Source organism: Lampris incognitus, chromosome 13 (genome assembly GCF_029633865.1).
Source record: "Lampris incognitus isolate fLamInc1 chromosome 13, fLamInc1.hap2, whole genome shotgun sequence".
NCBI classification, from domain to species: Eukaryota; Metazoa; Chordata; class Actinopteri; order Lampriformes; family Lampridae; genus Lampris; species Lampris incognitus.
In genome coordinates, this window is record NC_079223.1 from 37,933,227 (window position 1) to 37,950,231 (window position 17,005).

The 17,005-nt window shown below is 43.9% G+C and overlaps 1 protein-coding gene across 3 annotated transcripts in view; it reads left to right on the forward strand.

Moving 5' to 3' along the window:
• LOC130122411 (arginyl-tRNA--protein transferase 1) overlaps window positions 1-17,005 on the forward strand; it is a 76,486-nt gene that overhangs the window by 10,145 nt on the left and 49,336 nt on the right. For all 3 annotated transcript variants that reach the window (XM_056291312.1, XM_056291313.1, XM_056291314.1), the window contains exons 2-6: window positions 4,136-4,199; window positions 4,381-4,443; window positions 4,671-4,774; window positions 10,740-10,934; window positions 16,247-16,449. In XM_056291312.1, the coding sequence (XP_056147287.1) occupies window positions 4,136-4,199; window positions 4,381-4,443; window positions 4,671-4,774; window positions 10,740-10,934; window positions 16,247-16,449 (629 nt within the window). The remainder of the gene's footprint in view (window positions 1-4,135; window positions 4,200-4,380; window positions 4,444-4,670; window positions 4,775-10,739; window positions 10,935-16,246; window positions 16,450-17,005) is intronic.

Here is a 17,005-nt window from a genome sequence, read left to right on the forward strand (position 1 = left end):
AAACTGGTGGAAAGGAGCAGCTCTAATCATGTACCATTTAGTACTTCAAAATCAGGTTTATTGGCCATGTAAGTTTTTACACACATGGAATTTTACTCCGGCTTCATGGCTCTCACAGTGTACGTAACATAGAATAACAACACAACAGTCTTCAGATAAATACACAAGTACTATATCAAGGCAAAAGAAATAAGAGGCGATGAAGTGCAGTGGTGCAGAGAATATATCAGAGATGCTGAAATGAATGTTAGCAGGTTACGATTTTCATTGGGAGTGACGAAGAAGGACAGCATTAGGAATGAGTATATTAGAGGGACAGCTCAGGTAAGACGGTTTGGAGACAAAGCAAGAGAGGCAAGATTGAGATGGCTTGGACATGTGTGGAGGAGAGATGCTGGGTATATTGGGAAAAGGGTGCTGAATATGGAGCTGCCAGGGAAGAGGGAAAGAGGTCTATGGATGTGGTGAGAGAGGACATGCAGGTGGCTGGTGTGACAGAGGAAGATGCAGAAGACAGGAAGAAATTGAAACGGATGATTCGCTGTGGCGATCCCTAATGGGAGCAGCCGAAAGTAGTCGTAGTAGGTTACTTACATACATGCCTGGGGTAGATGGACATGACAGTTTACCAGTATACGTACAATGTACAGTATATACAGTACTTGCCATCAATGGGGTTGCTTTGCTGTCATCACAGACTCTGAGAACATGTCTTCTTGGGACACAGGACTTGCTGTCAGAGAAGCAAAACATTGTTTTCTGAATTAGTATGCAGTCGGTTTGCCCCTGTTTGACTAGGACCCTAGATAGAAAATGATACCACTTGCATCAAAGAGAGACCGATTTAGGAGGCTTGCACCCACTGTGTGTACAGGTTTGGAAGAGAAGGTCATGAGTTTAAACATTCTTTATTCTGGCAAGTTGGACCCAGGCTGCTCTGGTTAGTGCCAATATTTTCTTGAAGTCTTTTATTTATTTTCAAATTTTATTTATGTTCAAAACCTATTTGTCACAAACTTTTTAAATGCCTTGTTGCAGAACATAACACACAGTCTCATTAAATTAAGAAATCTAGACATACAAAGAGCTATACCTTCTGTGTTTGTGTATAACATGAAAGCAAGTAATACTGATATTAAGATAGTTAAAAATGTAAGGCATGTAATATAAATGTCCCATCATATATATCAGAATCAGATTTATAGCCAAGTACAAGAACCTACAAGGAATTTGTCTTGGTATGTTGGTGGAAGAGGGAAAAATCAACAGTAAATAGTAAAGATAAAAGTTAAAAAGAATAATAGATAAAATATATATACAAGATCAAATTAAATTAAAAATGAAAGTAAGATGCAATAAGATGCAATCAACACCGGTTCAGAGTTGAACATGAGGCCATGTGGCAGACTCTGATGCCCGGCACTGGGTGTGTGCAGGTTTTATGCAGGGTGTTCATATACAGAGAGCACAGTAGGGAAGATAAAAGGTGTTAGGGGATGGGTGGATGTCAGGATCTGTGGGTGTCTGGGGGCTTGTTAAAAAGGCCTACTGCTGTACGGAAGAAGCTGTTTTTGTGGCGTGAGGTTCTGGTTTTTATAGACCTTAGCCTTTTGCCAGAGGGGAGTGTTTTAAAAGACTGTGGCCTGGGTGGGAAGGGTCAGCCATGATCTTTCCTGCTTGCCTCAGTGTCCTGGAGGTGTACAGGTCATGGAAGGATGGCAGTTTACAGCCAGTCACCTTCTCAGCAGAGCGAATGATATGCTGCAGTCTGCCCTTGTCCTTGGCAATGTCAGCAGTGTACCAGATAGTAATGGAAGAGGTGACGATGGACTCAGTGATGGCAGTGTAAAAGTGCACCATCATTGGCTTTGGCAGGTTGAACTTTTTCAGCTGCCACAGGAAGTGTATCCTCTGCTGTGCCTTCTTGTCTAGGGAGCTGATGTTCAGCTCCCACTTGAGGTCCTGGTTGATGACGGTGCCCAGGAAGTGGAAGGATTCCACAGTATTGACTGGGGAGCCACATAGGGTGATGGGGGTGGGCGGGGCTGGGTACTTTCTGAAGTCCACAACCATCTCAACTGTTTTTAGAGCATTGAGCTCTAAGTTCTTTTGGCCCCACCGGGACACCAGATGGTCAATCTTCCACCTGTAGGCAGACTCATCCCCACCAGGAATGAGCCCAAATAAGGGTGGTGTCATCAGCAAACTACAGGGGCTTGACTGACTGGTGACTGGAAGTGCAGCTGTTCGTATACAGGGAGAGGAGTAGAGCGGAAAGGACACAGCCTTGAGGGGAACTGGTGCTGATGGTCTGGGAGTCAGAGACGTGTGTCCCCACCTTCATATGGGGCTTCCTGTCAGGAAGTCGATGGGCCACCTGCAGGTGGAGACAAGCATGTGCAACTGGAAGAGCTTGTATTGCAGCAGTTCCAGGATGATGGTGTTGAAGGCAGAGCTGAAATCCACAAACAGAATCCTGGCATAGGTTCCTGAAGAGTCCAGGGGATGGAGGATAAAGTGGAGCGCCATGTTTACTGCATCATCCACAGACTTATTGGCTCTGTAGGTGAACTGCAAGGAGTCCAGGTGTGGGTCAGTGATAGTTTTAAGGTGGGACAGAACAATGCACTCAAAAGTCTTCATTATCGCAGAGGTCAGGGAGACAGGTCTGTAGTCATTGAGTCCTGTGGTCCTTGATTTTTTGGAAACAGGGATGATGGTGGAGGTCGTAAAGCAGGCTGGTACATGGCATATCTCCAATGAGGTGTTAAACATGTCAGAATCAGACACACTTTATTTGTCATTTAATTTCATGCACTTGTGTACATGAAATGAAACGAAACATCATTTCCCCAGCCCACAGCAGTGCAACACAAAGACAAAAACACATATCCAAAAACTACACGAACTTATGTATCCAAACTAACACATATATCTAAACTTTAAAAAAAAATCTCTGTCCAGGAGAACAAACGCCAGCCAGGATGACTGTCAGAACTCCCGGTCTGCATGGGCTAGCAGTTAGCTTAGCCTGCCCCGCTTCTGTGTCCTGTCAGACCGCCCTCAGTGTTTCCTCTTCGGGCGCAGCTCTAGTCAGGGCCATGGTCCTTGGGCCTACAGGACGCAGCAGACCAAGCTCCCTCAGCCGATCCAACGCTAACTCTCCCAGCCAGACACCTTCGACACACCTACCCACACTCCACATGACGACACTAAAAACACAGTCAAGGCTAGGCGAGGCTGCCGCCAGACCGCCCTCGGTGTTATCGGAACTGCCAGTCTGCATGAGCTAGCAGTTAGCTTAGCCTGCCTTGCTTCCACGTCCTGTCTGACCACCCTCGGTGTTACCTGTTCGGGCACAGCTCCAGTCTGTGAACTTCATGTCTGTGAACACTGGAGACAGCTGATCAGCACAGTGTTTCAGGGTGGAGGGAGAGACAGAATCTGGTCCAGCAGCTTTGTGTGGGTTCTGTCTCTTGAACAGCTTGTTAATGTTCCTCTCCAGGATAGAGAGAGTTTTCTTTTTGGTAGCGGAGGAAGGGGCTTCTAAGGTGGGCAGTTTTGGAGAGGCCCGGGCAACTGCTGAGGCAGGGGAGGAGGAGCTGGTGGTCAGGAGTTGGTAGATGGAGTCAAGGGGGATGGTGACAGGACTGTCCCATTGTCTTTCAAATCGGCAGTAGAACTCATTCAGATCATTGGCCAGGTGCAAATCATTTGTGGAGTGGGGGGACCTTTGGTTTGTAGTTGGTGATCTGTCTGAGGCCCTTTCAGACAGAGGCTGAGTTCTTTTCTGAGAACTGCTGTTGGAGTCTCTCAGAGTACAGTAATTTAGCATCTCTCACCACATTGCTAAACCTGTATTTAGACTCTTTAAACCAGACCTTGTCCCCACTCCTAAACGCTTCCTCCTTTTCCAACCAAAGCTGTCTGAGTTTAGCTGTAAACCAGGGTTTGTCGTTGTTGTAACTATCCCTGGTGCCTGATGGTACACAGCTTTCCTCACAGAAACCGATGATATATTTGTTTCTCATTGTGACTTTAAAAATGTTCAACTTCATGTTTAACTGAATGTCAGCTGGCTTGCTAAACAAGCAACCCCCCTTAAAATCCCTGATATTCCCTCTTTCTTTTACAGGGATGTGGTCCCATACCATGACGGTGCAAGACTACCAGGACCTCGTAGACCGAGGATGGAGAAGGTAAGAAGCTACTCCTTTGTGCAATGGCCCTGTAAATTCTGTTCCATTTGGCAACATATCATGTCCATAACTACTTCTGCTAGAGTGGGTCCATTTAAGGGAACACCAAAAGACATTATATTGTATTTTTACGTTCCTTGTAAATTTCAAAATATATTTCACTCACCTCTGTTCTTTACAGAAGTGGGAAATATGTCTATAAGCCAATAATGAACAAGACATGCTGTCCACAGTACACCATCAGGTAAACGTCTATTTTTTTTCTTTTAGCAAAAACAATCTTCACAGTTAAATGCTGCTTAGCTGAGAAAATCATGAAATATAATGTGAAACTTGGTGAGCCTTTGTTGTTTAATAACTGAGCTAAGTAAATTATACCAGTACCCCCAACCCCCTCCCAAACCAAAGAACTTGAAACAGGTCCACACCATTTTCTTCTAACCAAGCCACCTCTTTGTTTTTGTTGTGAAGATGCCATGCCTTGAACTTTCAGCCAACCAAATCAAACAAGAAGATCCTTAAGAAAATGAGCAAATTCCTGTCTAAAGGTGAATTACCAGCAGGGCAGAGAGATGGTGAGTGGATAGCTAATGAAACAAGAATTTTGGATATGGTTGTGATAAAGATTGCGGCTAAATTTGGCCAAAGCGCTGAGGGTCTTTATAAAATCGCTACTATTGCATGTGTACAGTGTGAAAACCTTTTCCTAAAATGGTATCCATGCCAAAAATGTAACCTTGAAAAACCCATAGCACCCTGGGTACTTCAGCATTTGTCCTAGTAAACAGTAAAACTGTCTGCTGTCGTATTGCTTGTCTGTAATTGCCATTCTATAATGTATAGATAGCTAACTAAGCAGTGTACCTAATTCACCCGTGTTTTTCTATCTATATATCTATATATCTATATATATATATCTATATATATATATATATATATATCTATATATATATAGTATATACTATAATGCATTTTTTTTCAGAAACAGTCAATACGGTTGATAAAAGTGCTCAACAAATGAGAAGCGGAATATTAAGATAACAGCTAAGATAACAGCCGCTATATTTGATCATTGGCGGACAGAAACATTAATTATTCAACCACCTGGAAAATCCTGTCAAAGAACAAAGCATATTCAACCAGTAGTAAAATGTGCAATCTATATCTAACTGAAAAATATTTTATCATTTGCAAACCAGAAATGTCCACATTGAATAACAGGAATGAATTGGCCAGCAATTGCAGTAAGCACCTATTTTGTAATTATAAATAAATCATGCCAATAGACAAATACTAACCCTCCCCCATTGGACCGTTAGCGATCACGTGTTTTTGAATTTTTGAATGTCACACCTCTCCCTTCCCCATTGGACGTTGTGCACATGATGTGCATGATGAGGCAGTAAATGGTATGTTCTTTCCCAAGTAGCTTTATTGACAGCTGATGATTGCTTATGGCATGAAACAGCCTTGTACTGTCAATCAATCAATCAATCAAGTTGCATTTTATATAGCACCTTTCTAGCTGCAACAGCCACTCAAAGCACGTTACAATTAAATAATTCACACACACACACCCACACACACACACACACACACACCGATGACACATCAACTATGCAAGATAACAACTGCTCATTGGGAGCATTGGGGAGTTCAGGGTCTTGCTCAGGGACACTGTCATTGTTTGCCAGGAGGAGCCAAGAATTAAACTAATCCTGTTTGTGACGCCAAGTTAGTAAGGATTGAAAAAATCAAGCTGCATTGATGCTGGGTGGGCCCAGATCTGGATTCCCAACAGAAAAGAGGCCACTAAGAGGTCAGCAATATTTTGCTTTAGTATAAATATTTCTGTGAGGAGATTGGTGCTGAGACACCCATTATCTGCGCCGGTAAGAGCTGCTTCTAAAAGCTTACCAAATTTAACGACCAGATTAAGGAGACAAGGGTCCTTCTGCATGGGGGGGGGGGGTTAACACGTGTAAAGAGTGACGCGTCTATCTTAGAAAAGATAGGAACGAGGTACGGTACAGTATTTTGTTTAACAGTATATAGGGATATACAGTATCGTTTGTAAAATGCAGAGTCTCAGGGAACGGTACAGTATCAAGAAACAGTAAGAAACATTTGATACCGTGTCCACCAAGACCTAGCTCAGGTGAGATAGGCGCCTGTTTAGGTAAACAGGGACAGGTACGATATAGTATCAGGGGGTAATAGTACATCTGGATACAGTATCTAAATCCTCCAGCCTGAAGGATAATAAACTTGTAGATAAAAGCCTGAGCCTGGTTGAGCCCTAAACCGGTCCGCAGTCTTGTAAAACCAACGGAGGGGCTGAGCCACACTCCAGGTTGACTCTCGCTGAGGGACGTGTGACCCCGACACCCAATAGGGGAGTGCGCCTGTGGACGCCCCTTCTGAAAGCTGGAGAGAAACAGAGGAAAGGCGACAAGGTTATCCGAGCCAGCCTGATAAGCCTGTGTGACCCACAGAAACTCCGGGATGGAGCCGGTGCCTGACCTCGAAAAAATAAAAAGTAAATCTCTCCGCAAGACTGTAGGACCAATGAGTCAGGCCCCTTATAGATAACACAATAGTATACATGATTACACATTAGTATCTAGTATACATGATAAAAGGAGAGAAGGAAATAAAAATAAACGAACAGAGAAGATTAGGGGAAGAAAAAAAACCCTCTTTGGAGTCTTTGTAATTTTGTTCTGTGTAATAATATGAAGATGAGTGCAAGTTAAGATGGAAGAGTAAAACAGACAAAAGGAGATATAGGAGAATAGATAGCTGAGGGATTAATTGAAGGAAATAAGAGAAAAAGAAAAAAAATATTGTTGATAAAAACAAGGATTTAGAGACCATTTCTGGAAAGAGCAGTTTTATTTTGACATGGGATCCTAAGTGATGAAAACAAGAGATCACTGCCACAGAACCCCACTACATCAAGTCTCATAAAATCATTTACTGTCTCAGAAAGAATTTACTTGACTCACTGGATTATTTTGCTCCTTATTTGTTGAGCACTTTCCCTACCGTTGAGTGTTTCTTTTAACAAAGTTATTATATATATCTGTGTGTGTGTGTGTGTGTGTGTGTGTGTGTGTGTGTGTGTGTGTGTGTGTGTGTGTGTGTGTGTGTGATGCACACATGTACGTAAGGGGCCATGCAAGCCATAATTCATTCTGGCCCCTCTCACATACATACATTCCCTTATACACACATACAGTGCATCCGGAAAGTATTCACACCCCTTCACTTTCCCCACATTTTGTTATGTTACAGCCTTGTTCCAAAATGGATTAAATTCCTTTTTTTTCTCATCAATCTACACACAATACCCCATAATGACAAAGTGAAAAAGGTTTTGTAGAAATTTTTGCAAATTTATTAAAAATAAAAAACTGAAATTATGCATGTACATAAGTATTCACACCCTTTACTCAGTACTTGGTTGAGGCACCCTTGGCAGCAATTACAGACTCAAGTCTTCTTGGGTATGAAGCTACAAGCTTGGCACACCTATATTCGGGGTATTTCTCCCATTCCTTTCTGCAGATCCTCTCGAGCTCTGTAAGGTTAGATGGGGAGCGTCGCTGCGCAGCTATTTTCAGGTCTTTCCAGAGCTGTTCAATGGGGTTCAAGTCTGGGCTCTGGCTGGGCCACTCAAGGACATTCACAGACTTGTCCCAAAGCCACTCCTTCGTTGTCTTGGCTGTGTGCTTAGGGTCGTCGTGTTGAAAGGTAAACCTTCGCCCCAGTCTGAGGTCCTGAGCGCTCTGGAGCAGGTTTTCATCAAGGATCTCTCTGTACTTTGCTCCATTCATCTTCCCTCGATCCTGACTAGTCTCCCAGTTCCTGCCGCTGAAATACATCCCCACAGCATGATGCTGCCACCACCATGCTTCACTGTAGGGATGGTATTAGCAAGGTGATGAGAGGTGCCTGGTTTCCTCCAGTCATGACGTTTGGCATTCAGGCCAAAGAGTTCAATCTTGGTTTCATCAGACCAGAGAATCTTGTTTCTCGTGGTCTGAGAGTCCTTTAGGTGCTTTCTGGCAAACTCCAAGCGGGCTGTCATGTGCCTTTTACTGAGCAGAGGCTTCCGTATGGCCACTCTACCATAAAGGCCTGATTGGTGGAGTGCTGCAGAGATGATTGTCCTTCTGGAAGGTTCTCCCATCTCCACAGAGGAACGCTGGAGCTCTGTCAGAGTGAGCATTGGGTTCTTGGTCACCTCCCTGACCAAGGCCCTTCTCCCCCGATTGCTCTGTTTGGCTGGGCGGCCAGCTCTAGGAAGAGTCCTGGTGGATCCAAACTTCTTCCATTTACGAATGATGGAGACCACTGTGCTCTTCGGGACCTTCAAAGCTGTAGAAAATTTTTTGTACCCTTCCCCAGATCTGTGCCTCGATACAATCATGTCTCGGAGGTCCACAGACAATTCCTTTGACTTCACGGCTTGGTTTCTGCTCTGACATGCACTGTCAACAGTGGGATCTTATATAGACAGGTGTGTGCCTTTCCAAATCATGTCCAATCAATTGAATTTACTACAGGTGGACTCTGATCAAGATGTAGAAACATCTCAAGGATGATCAGTGGAAACAGGATGAACCTGAGCTCAATTTTGAGTGTCATAGCAAAGGCTGTGAATACTTATGTACATGCAATATTTCAGTTTTTTATTTTTAATAAATTTGCAAAAATTTCTACAAAACCTTTTTTCACTTTGTCATTATGGAGTATTGTGTGTAGATTGATGAGAAAAAAAAGGAATTTAATCCATTTTGAAATAAGGTGTAACATAACAAAATGTGGGGAAAGTGAAGGGGTGTGAATACTTTCCGGATGCACTGTACATAGAAATACATACCTTTTCTTCTTACATACGTATATTATTTATGATATCAAATGTATACATTGACTGCATGTGCATGAGAGCAAAATGTATTAATGTGTGCGTTAAAATATATGAATATGAGAGCGAATGTGAGTGAAAATATATAAATATGAGTGAAATGTATGAATAAATGTATGAATGTGTTAGTTAAAAATATATGAATATGAGAGTAAAATGTATGAAGGAGTGAGTGAAAATGTCTGGGTGTTAGAATAAAAATAAATTGTGAGAGTGAAAATATATGTATGTAAAAGGAGAATGTATATGTATGTGCGAGGGCCAGAATATATTATGACTTGTATGGCCTCTGTGCATGTGTTTATATATATATACACATATATATGTGTGTGTGTGTGTGTGTGTGTGTGTGTGTGTGTGTGTGTGTGTGTGTGTGTGTGTGTGTGTGTGTGTGTGTGTGTGTATGGCCAAAAGTATGTGGACTGTGAACACCCCTTCTAATTATTGGCTCAGGTATTTCAGCAACACCCATTGTCAACAAGTGCATAAAATCAAGCATACAGCCACGCAATGTCCATAGATAGACATTGGCAATTCGAATGGTTCGTACAGAGGAGTCCAGTGACTTTCAACATGACTATGTCATAGGATGCCACCTTTCCATCAAGTCGGTTGGTCAGATTTCTGCCCTGCAAAAGTTGCCCTGATCCACTATAAGTCTGTTATTGTGAAGTGAAAACGGACTGTTCATCGTGAGCTTCATCAAATGGTTTCCATGGCCATCCAGCCGCACTCAAGCCTGAGATCATTCTGCTAAATGCAAAGTGTCCGCTGGAACGATGCCGTGGAAATGCGTTCTCTGGAGTGATGAATCAGGCATCACTATCTGGCAGTCGGAAGGACCAATCTGGGTTTGGCGGTTGCCTGGGTAACGCTACCTGCCTGAATGCAAAGTGCCAACTGTATCGTTTGGTGGAGGAGGAATAATGGCCTGGGGCTGTTTTTTGTGGTTTGGGCTCGGCACTTTCGTTCCAGTGAAGGGAAAACTTAATGCCACACCATACAATGACATTCTAGAGAATTGTGCTTCCAAACATGTGGCAACAATTTGAGGAAGGCCCTTTCGTATTTCAGCATGACAGTGCCCCTGTGCACAAAGTGAGGTCCATAAAGACATGGTTTTCTGAGTCTGGTGTGGAAGAATCTCACTGGCCTGCTCAGAGCCCTGACCTCAACCCCATCCAACGCATTTGGGATGAATTTGGAACATCGACCGTGAGCCAGACTTTCTCCCCAACATCAGTGCCCAACCTTACTAATGCTGTTGTGGCTGAATGGGAGCGAATCTCAGCAGCCATGTTTCAAAATGTAGTGGAAAACCTTCCCAGAAGAGTAGAGGCTGTTATAGTAGCAAAGGGGGACCAACTACACATTAATGCCCATGGTTTTGGAATAAGAGGTTCAGCAAGCACATAATGGGTGTGATGTTCGGTTGTCCACATACTTTTGGCCATATAGTGTTTCTGTGTCCAAGGAAATGCCACCTGGAAACTGTTACTACATTGATTACTTAATTTTACACCCATAAATATACTTCAAACTGTATTTTTACATGAGTACTAACGTTCCACTGTCTAGTATGAGATGCTGATTGTGTGTCTTTTCAGGGGAGCCCATGGACTCAATATTTGAAGAAGTGGGACCACGGCAGGTGGCCAAGGTTTGTGTCTCAGAAGTAGAGGGTCCTGCTGTGACAGATATTGAGAAAGAGACTGGGGAAGCCATATCAGAACACCCAGAGTCAACCAGAAAAGATACAGCTTCTGTCCCAGGGAGACCACCTGTCACAACCCCCAAACCAGGTAACCTGTCGGATCCTATCCTGATTGGAACCTAGTTGCCTTGCTGCTTATGTTGAGATTACTTGATACCAGCTGATGTGCCCCTCAAGGTCACAGAATACTGAATTGATGTCCTTCACTGATTTACCAGCCATTTTTATTTTCAGAATGCAAATGGCCCTCTGAATAATGTCTTTCAGCAGACATCAGCTAACTGCAGCAAAAATGAAAAAAAAAATCCTCCAAAATTTTAGCTTTAACTTTGGTCAATTTACTGCCATGCTGCTACACATTAGATTGAGGGCGGCATGGCTCAGGAGGTAGAGCAGGTCATCTAGTAATTGGAAGGTTCCTTGTTCGATCCCCGGCTCCTCCAGAAAGCATGTCGAAGTGACTTTGGGCAAGACACTGAACCCCTGACTGCTCCTGATGAGCAGGTTGGCACCTTGCATGGCAGCCTCCGCCATCAGTGTATGAATGTGTGTGAATGGGTGAATATGAGGCATACATTGTAAAGGGCTTTGAGTGGACCGTAGACTAGAAAAGTGCTATACAATACAGTCCATTTACCATTTTACCATTAGCCTCTGCTCCTCATAGATGTTCTTATACCCATGCCACAGTTGTAGTTAATCCTGAATCCCCCACCATCTTCACATCCTCCACCTACCCTGGTTCTCATACTATTTACCACTGTGGTGTTTGTTGCCTCGTGGCTCTTGTAGGGTTTATCACTTTAAATACTTAAAAAGCTTTATACCTGTGGCAGGGAGTATATTTTGAAAATAAAAGCTGGTTTGCAGCATGCGTAACTATTGCCATTTACTTTCAGTACATTTTCCAACTGAATTTTTTTTGTACTGAGGCAGTTTAGATACTACTGCCTGCCAGAAGATGTCACTGTTCATCTTGTAGGCTAATAGGTTCTCTGCTGGAGCTGGATGAGAGATGCCAGTGTTGCCTATGTATTTCAATAATGAATGCAGTTGGGCCATCCTGTCTGTGGTGTTCTCCTCATTACTCTGTAGTACAGGATGTCTTCAGACAGCTCACAGTAACAAAAGAGATAAAGACTAATACTCCCAGCAAATGGCTTTTGAACTCTTATTAGACACAGGAAACAGCTCTCCTAACAACCATTCATATCTCACAACTCAGTTCCTTTTTTCTGCTCACACCTAATGAGAATAGGCCCCATGGTCGTTTGTCATAAAGGTGAAGATGTGCATTGGAACAAGTCTGGCAGATGTGTTGTTGGCACTCAAATTTAGATGCAGACAAACACACACGGCACGCACACATGCACACAGGAAAATTTCAGAGGGGCCAATTCCTCCTCTTTTACATACTGCAGTTGAACTGTAAGAGTACAAGAAAGTTTGCAGCGCTACATTTTTCCTCAGAGCTCTCCAAACAACAAGTGTCTTCTGGAAGCTAGTGTATAGGAAGCAGGGCAGATTTACCATGTCAGAGCCTGTAGTTCCCCACACCCCCTTGTTCACGTTCAACAGAAAACACCTGGACGTAGCTGTTCTTCAGCTCTATGGCTGGAGCTCTTTATGGCTTTGGGCAGGTTTCAGATTTAGGGCCCTGTCACACCTACCTTGTTGGGCCCGGACTTTCAGACTTTTCAGTTTGATCTGAACCAAATTTACAGGTGTGAAACCTCCCCTGGGCCACGGTCCAGACCAAACAGCCAAACCTTGGTCCGACAAAAAGAGGTGGTCTCAGTCCGGATCAAACTGAACTGTGGTTCGTTTCGTTACTAGTGTGGCAACATTTTAGGATGGTTCGGACTTTCGGGCAAAGGGAAAATGAGCCGCGGTAGCATATGGGGAGATGAGGAGACCAAGTTTTTAATAGAAATATAGTCTAGTCTTGAGTATTATGCTTGGAGTTGGTGCTGCTGGTAGTAATGCTTTAATAATATTATTATAGTGGCAACAAAATGAATCTGTTCATTCATTGTTCTCCATTAATTCAAATCAATAGAAGGCTACCTGCCGAATTGTCAACACCCCAACGTCAGATGCACGCCCGTCTACAAACCAATCAAGTATAAGGAGTTATGGGCATCGGGGTGGCGTGGTGGTCTATTCTGTTGCCTACCAACACTGGGATCACCAGTGTGAATCCCCGTGTTACCTCCGGCTTGGTCGGGCATCCCTACAGACACAATTGGCCGTGTCTGTGGGTGGGAAGCTGGATGTGGGCATGTCCAGGTCGCTGCACTAGCGTCTCCTCTGGTTGGTTAGGGTGCCTGTTCGGGAGGAGGAGGGGGAACTGGGGGGAATAGCGTGATCCTTCCACGTGCTATGTCCCCCTGGAGAAACTCTTCACTGTCAGGTGAAAAGAAGCGGCTGGCGACTCCACATGTATCAGAGGAAGCATGTAGTAGTCTGTAGCCCTCTCCGGATTGGCTGGGGTGGGGTGGGGTGGGGGGGGTGCAGCGACCAGGGACAGCTTGGAAGAGTGGAGTAATTGGCCAAGTACAATTGGGGAGAAAAAAGGGGGGGACATTTTAAATGTAGATTTGAAAAAATAGGACTCACTTTATTGCTGGTCTTTATTGTTGTTCAGCAGAACACAGGTGGACTTAACATTTACACAAGCATGAAATAAATGAATAATCGTCTATTCTAAAGTGCCTAATCAGTGATTGGTCAAATATGTGTATCTGTTAGTTATGATAATTGACAGCTGGATGGGGTGTATTTTAGAGTGGGGATGTTGTAGAAAGTGGTACGCCCCTTAGTTTCCTAAGGTAGTATTTGTTCTCCCTATAAAATGCCAGGATTTACCCCCAGATGTTAACGTTATAGTGGCACTACCCCATTAATGAGAGAACATCCTTCCCCCACAGGAAAATAAGCTTGTGCATTTGTTTTATGTGTATGTGTGTGAGAGGGTTGTGTGTCACTTTTAGCCAGTTTACTCCTAGCATACCTTTTGAGAGTTGTATGTGTGCATGGGGGAAGTAGGGAGGAGGAGTACCATCGTTTTTATGGAGTGCTAACTACTGGAGTGGGAGCATCTGTCTTCCACAGGAACAGATCTGTCAGACTTTATCTTCACCACAGCTACACGCGTTGTCCTCAACATTGCGTTTATGGAACAAGAGGGTAAATGGTGTGTGTTTGTGTGAAGAGAAAGCAGAGTTGGAGTCAATTAAAGACCTGTGGACAGGATAATAGTAGATAAGGGCTGCTGTGTTTGTGAATTAGTCAAACAGTGTGATGGACAGAGTCCAGACGTTGGTTCTGGTTCCTGGAGGTGTTTGTACGACCGGTTTGTCTTGACCTCACCATGTTTATTCTGATGCTAGTGAAAACCGTTCGGCTGCACTGTCATTCCCTTGGTCCCATGTTGCTACATCCCCCTGCTTATGCTGAGTAGCTTTCCCTCTTCTCCCTCCAGTCATTCACCATTAAAGACTAACACAGGAAGCAGGGTGAATGAGATGATACACAAACCAGGTAATGTTCCTCACAAAACAATTACCAGATAGACTTTTTGGCTTTTTCATACTTCCTCTGTTCACAAAAAGAGTTTTGTGATACAAAAGTACTACCACAAATGCATTTGCAAATTCCAGCTCTCTCGATACAGTTATCTGTTAATGTTATACTGGCTCTAGGACAACTAACGTGCCACAGTGTCAGCCTGTGTGCTATAAACACATAACATTCACTCACATTTTGTGAGTGTGAGCTAATGTTATGTGTTTATGTATCTGTGTGTATGTCTGTACGTTGCGGTGCGGTCATCTGTATGTTTCTGTACATGTACTGGCAGTGAAAACAAATTTCCTGCAGGACAATAAGAACTATGTCTATATCTAAGTTTAGCTCTACATTTTGAGAACTATAGGTGAATATGTGAAAATGATTGATTCTGCTTATCACAGTTGATAATTGTCTGTATATGTTGCACAGGACAGGCTGTGCTGTGTGGTTTGAGCTTCGGCAGTCAAGACACCCGACAGCAGAGACAGTAGAGACTCTCAAACTGTACTCTACGCGTATTGAATGTTGGGACTGAACTTCTTTCCAGGGCCAAAGTTTCCTCTTCCTCTTCTGAGGTGCAGACATTTTACTCTAGGCTGTGATGTAGGTTGAGAGGAAACTTGGTGAGTGAGCGAGCTGGCGGTGGCGGCTGGCAGGGGGACAAGGAGGAAATGGCTCTCGTTTCCGTATTGCTCCAAACAGGATGTGGGCGTGTAAACTGTTGACATGGGATGCCCAGAGCGATGGAAGACTTGGCAAGAGCCCAGGACTAGAAGGTGGAGGAGGAACGGGGGAGAGAGATTAGGTTGTGGGTGCTGTACACATTTATCTGTCTGCAGTATGTGGGTTTGTATTCAAATGTTGGTTTTTAAGCAACCAAATAAGTGTTTCGTCTGAGCTGTTTAGAAAAGCACTGCAGCGGTATGGCTGTGTGTTTCAATAGAAAAGTGTGGTTCTTTTAGCTGTTCGGCCCTCAGACTACAACGCAAACCTCTGGGTCCTCTTTGTATGAAAAGATATGTTGTTTATAATATAAAAACCTCAGATATAGGCACGACTTGTTTCCCTCAACCTGCTGATATGCCCATAACAACCACATTCATATCTATTCCACTGTCTGTGAGAAAAATGACCCATTTGATGTCCGTTTGAGCCAAACCGTGTCCCATACACCCGTATACAAGCTAGCTCCGGGCTAGTTTGAGTCAACAAATATAGCCCATGTTGTTTTATAGCCTCCTAAGCCATGATGTAATGTGAAGAGTGTTGAGGCAGGGGAAACAAGAAAATGAATTCCACAGAGCTGTTTTTCCTCACTGTGGAGACTAGGTCTTTGTGGGGTTTCTTTTCTATTTTTTTTTTCTTCTATTTTTTGGGGGGAATACAAAATCACCTCCAAATGTGGCACACACTAGTGGCCACAACCTTAAAGTTACCACCTCTCTCACTGAAAGCACCATAAAGTGGAAACTTGTTCTCTTCTAGAAGGAAAAGCTTGAATAAGAAAAAAAAAGAGAAAGAAATTCATATGATTTGTGTTTCCTCTTTCAAGCCTTTTTTTCTCACCTTTAAATGCATTGGAAATGCCATGTAATTGGAATTAAAATGAAGTAAGGAGGGTGTTTTACTTCCGCGCGCAACCACACACACACACACACACACACACACACACACACACACACACACACACACACACACACACACTTTGGGACCTTTCTCCCCCATCCTCCTATCTCTTCTGTGTTTTATAAACGCTCTCTGCTCTGTCGTTTGTTAACCATCTCCCTGTTCTTCCACTTCTGTCTTGTCTGCTCATGTGGGAAAAAGGGATTGGAGCGGATCCTACTAGACCACCATGTCGCAAGGCCAAAGACTTGAGAAAGGCGCGTCGACTTCAGAAGGAGCAGATGAGGCAGCAGGCGGCTAGTGGAGTCTCTGCTCCCATCATCCCCGCCCGGAACAACCAACCCAGACCTCTAGAAGATTTCATCAGTGACATGCTGCCTGACAGCCCTCTTCATAGCCTTGAGGTGAGCAGAAAGTAAAAGGAGCTGGTCTGAATTCACCACAGCACCAAGCCCCATAGACTGACTAGGAGTAAACATGAACCTATCCAAGTATCTTTTTTCAAATTGATTTTCTTCTTCTTAATGTTTTCAATCACCCAGCATAAAATTTTGGATTGAGGGAGCCCTTGCCCCTAGCCCCAGTGACTTCACCATGTGTTTATCTCTGTGGGGAGGATGGCAGGCCGGAGCAGAGTGGAAAAACCACCTCTTCTGAATATGAACTCAACCAAATGACAGGCACACCGCACACACTGGGTTTGGTTACCCTGCTGATCACATGAAAACCACAGCTCCCAGCTCGGTGTGCGTGGAGGACAAGGGAAATGAACTTTTGGCAGGGGAGGGATGGTTAAGAAAGCAACCTGGCGAACACTCTTAGCTGGGGTTGGTGGAGTGATGTCATTTTTGGTCAGGACTGAGACATGGGCCAGATGTCATGATGAGCCCAGCACTGTCTGCCTCTTGTTTGTACTCCCAGAGTAGATATACCAGACCTCTTCCCAGTCAGCTCATTACA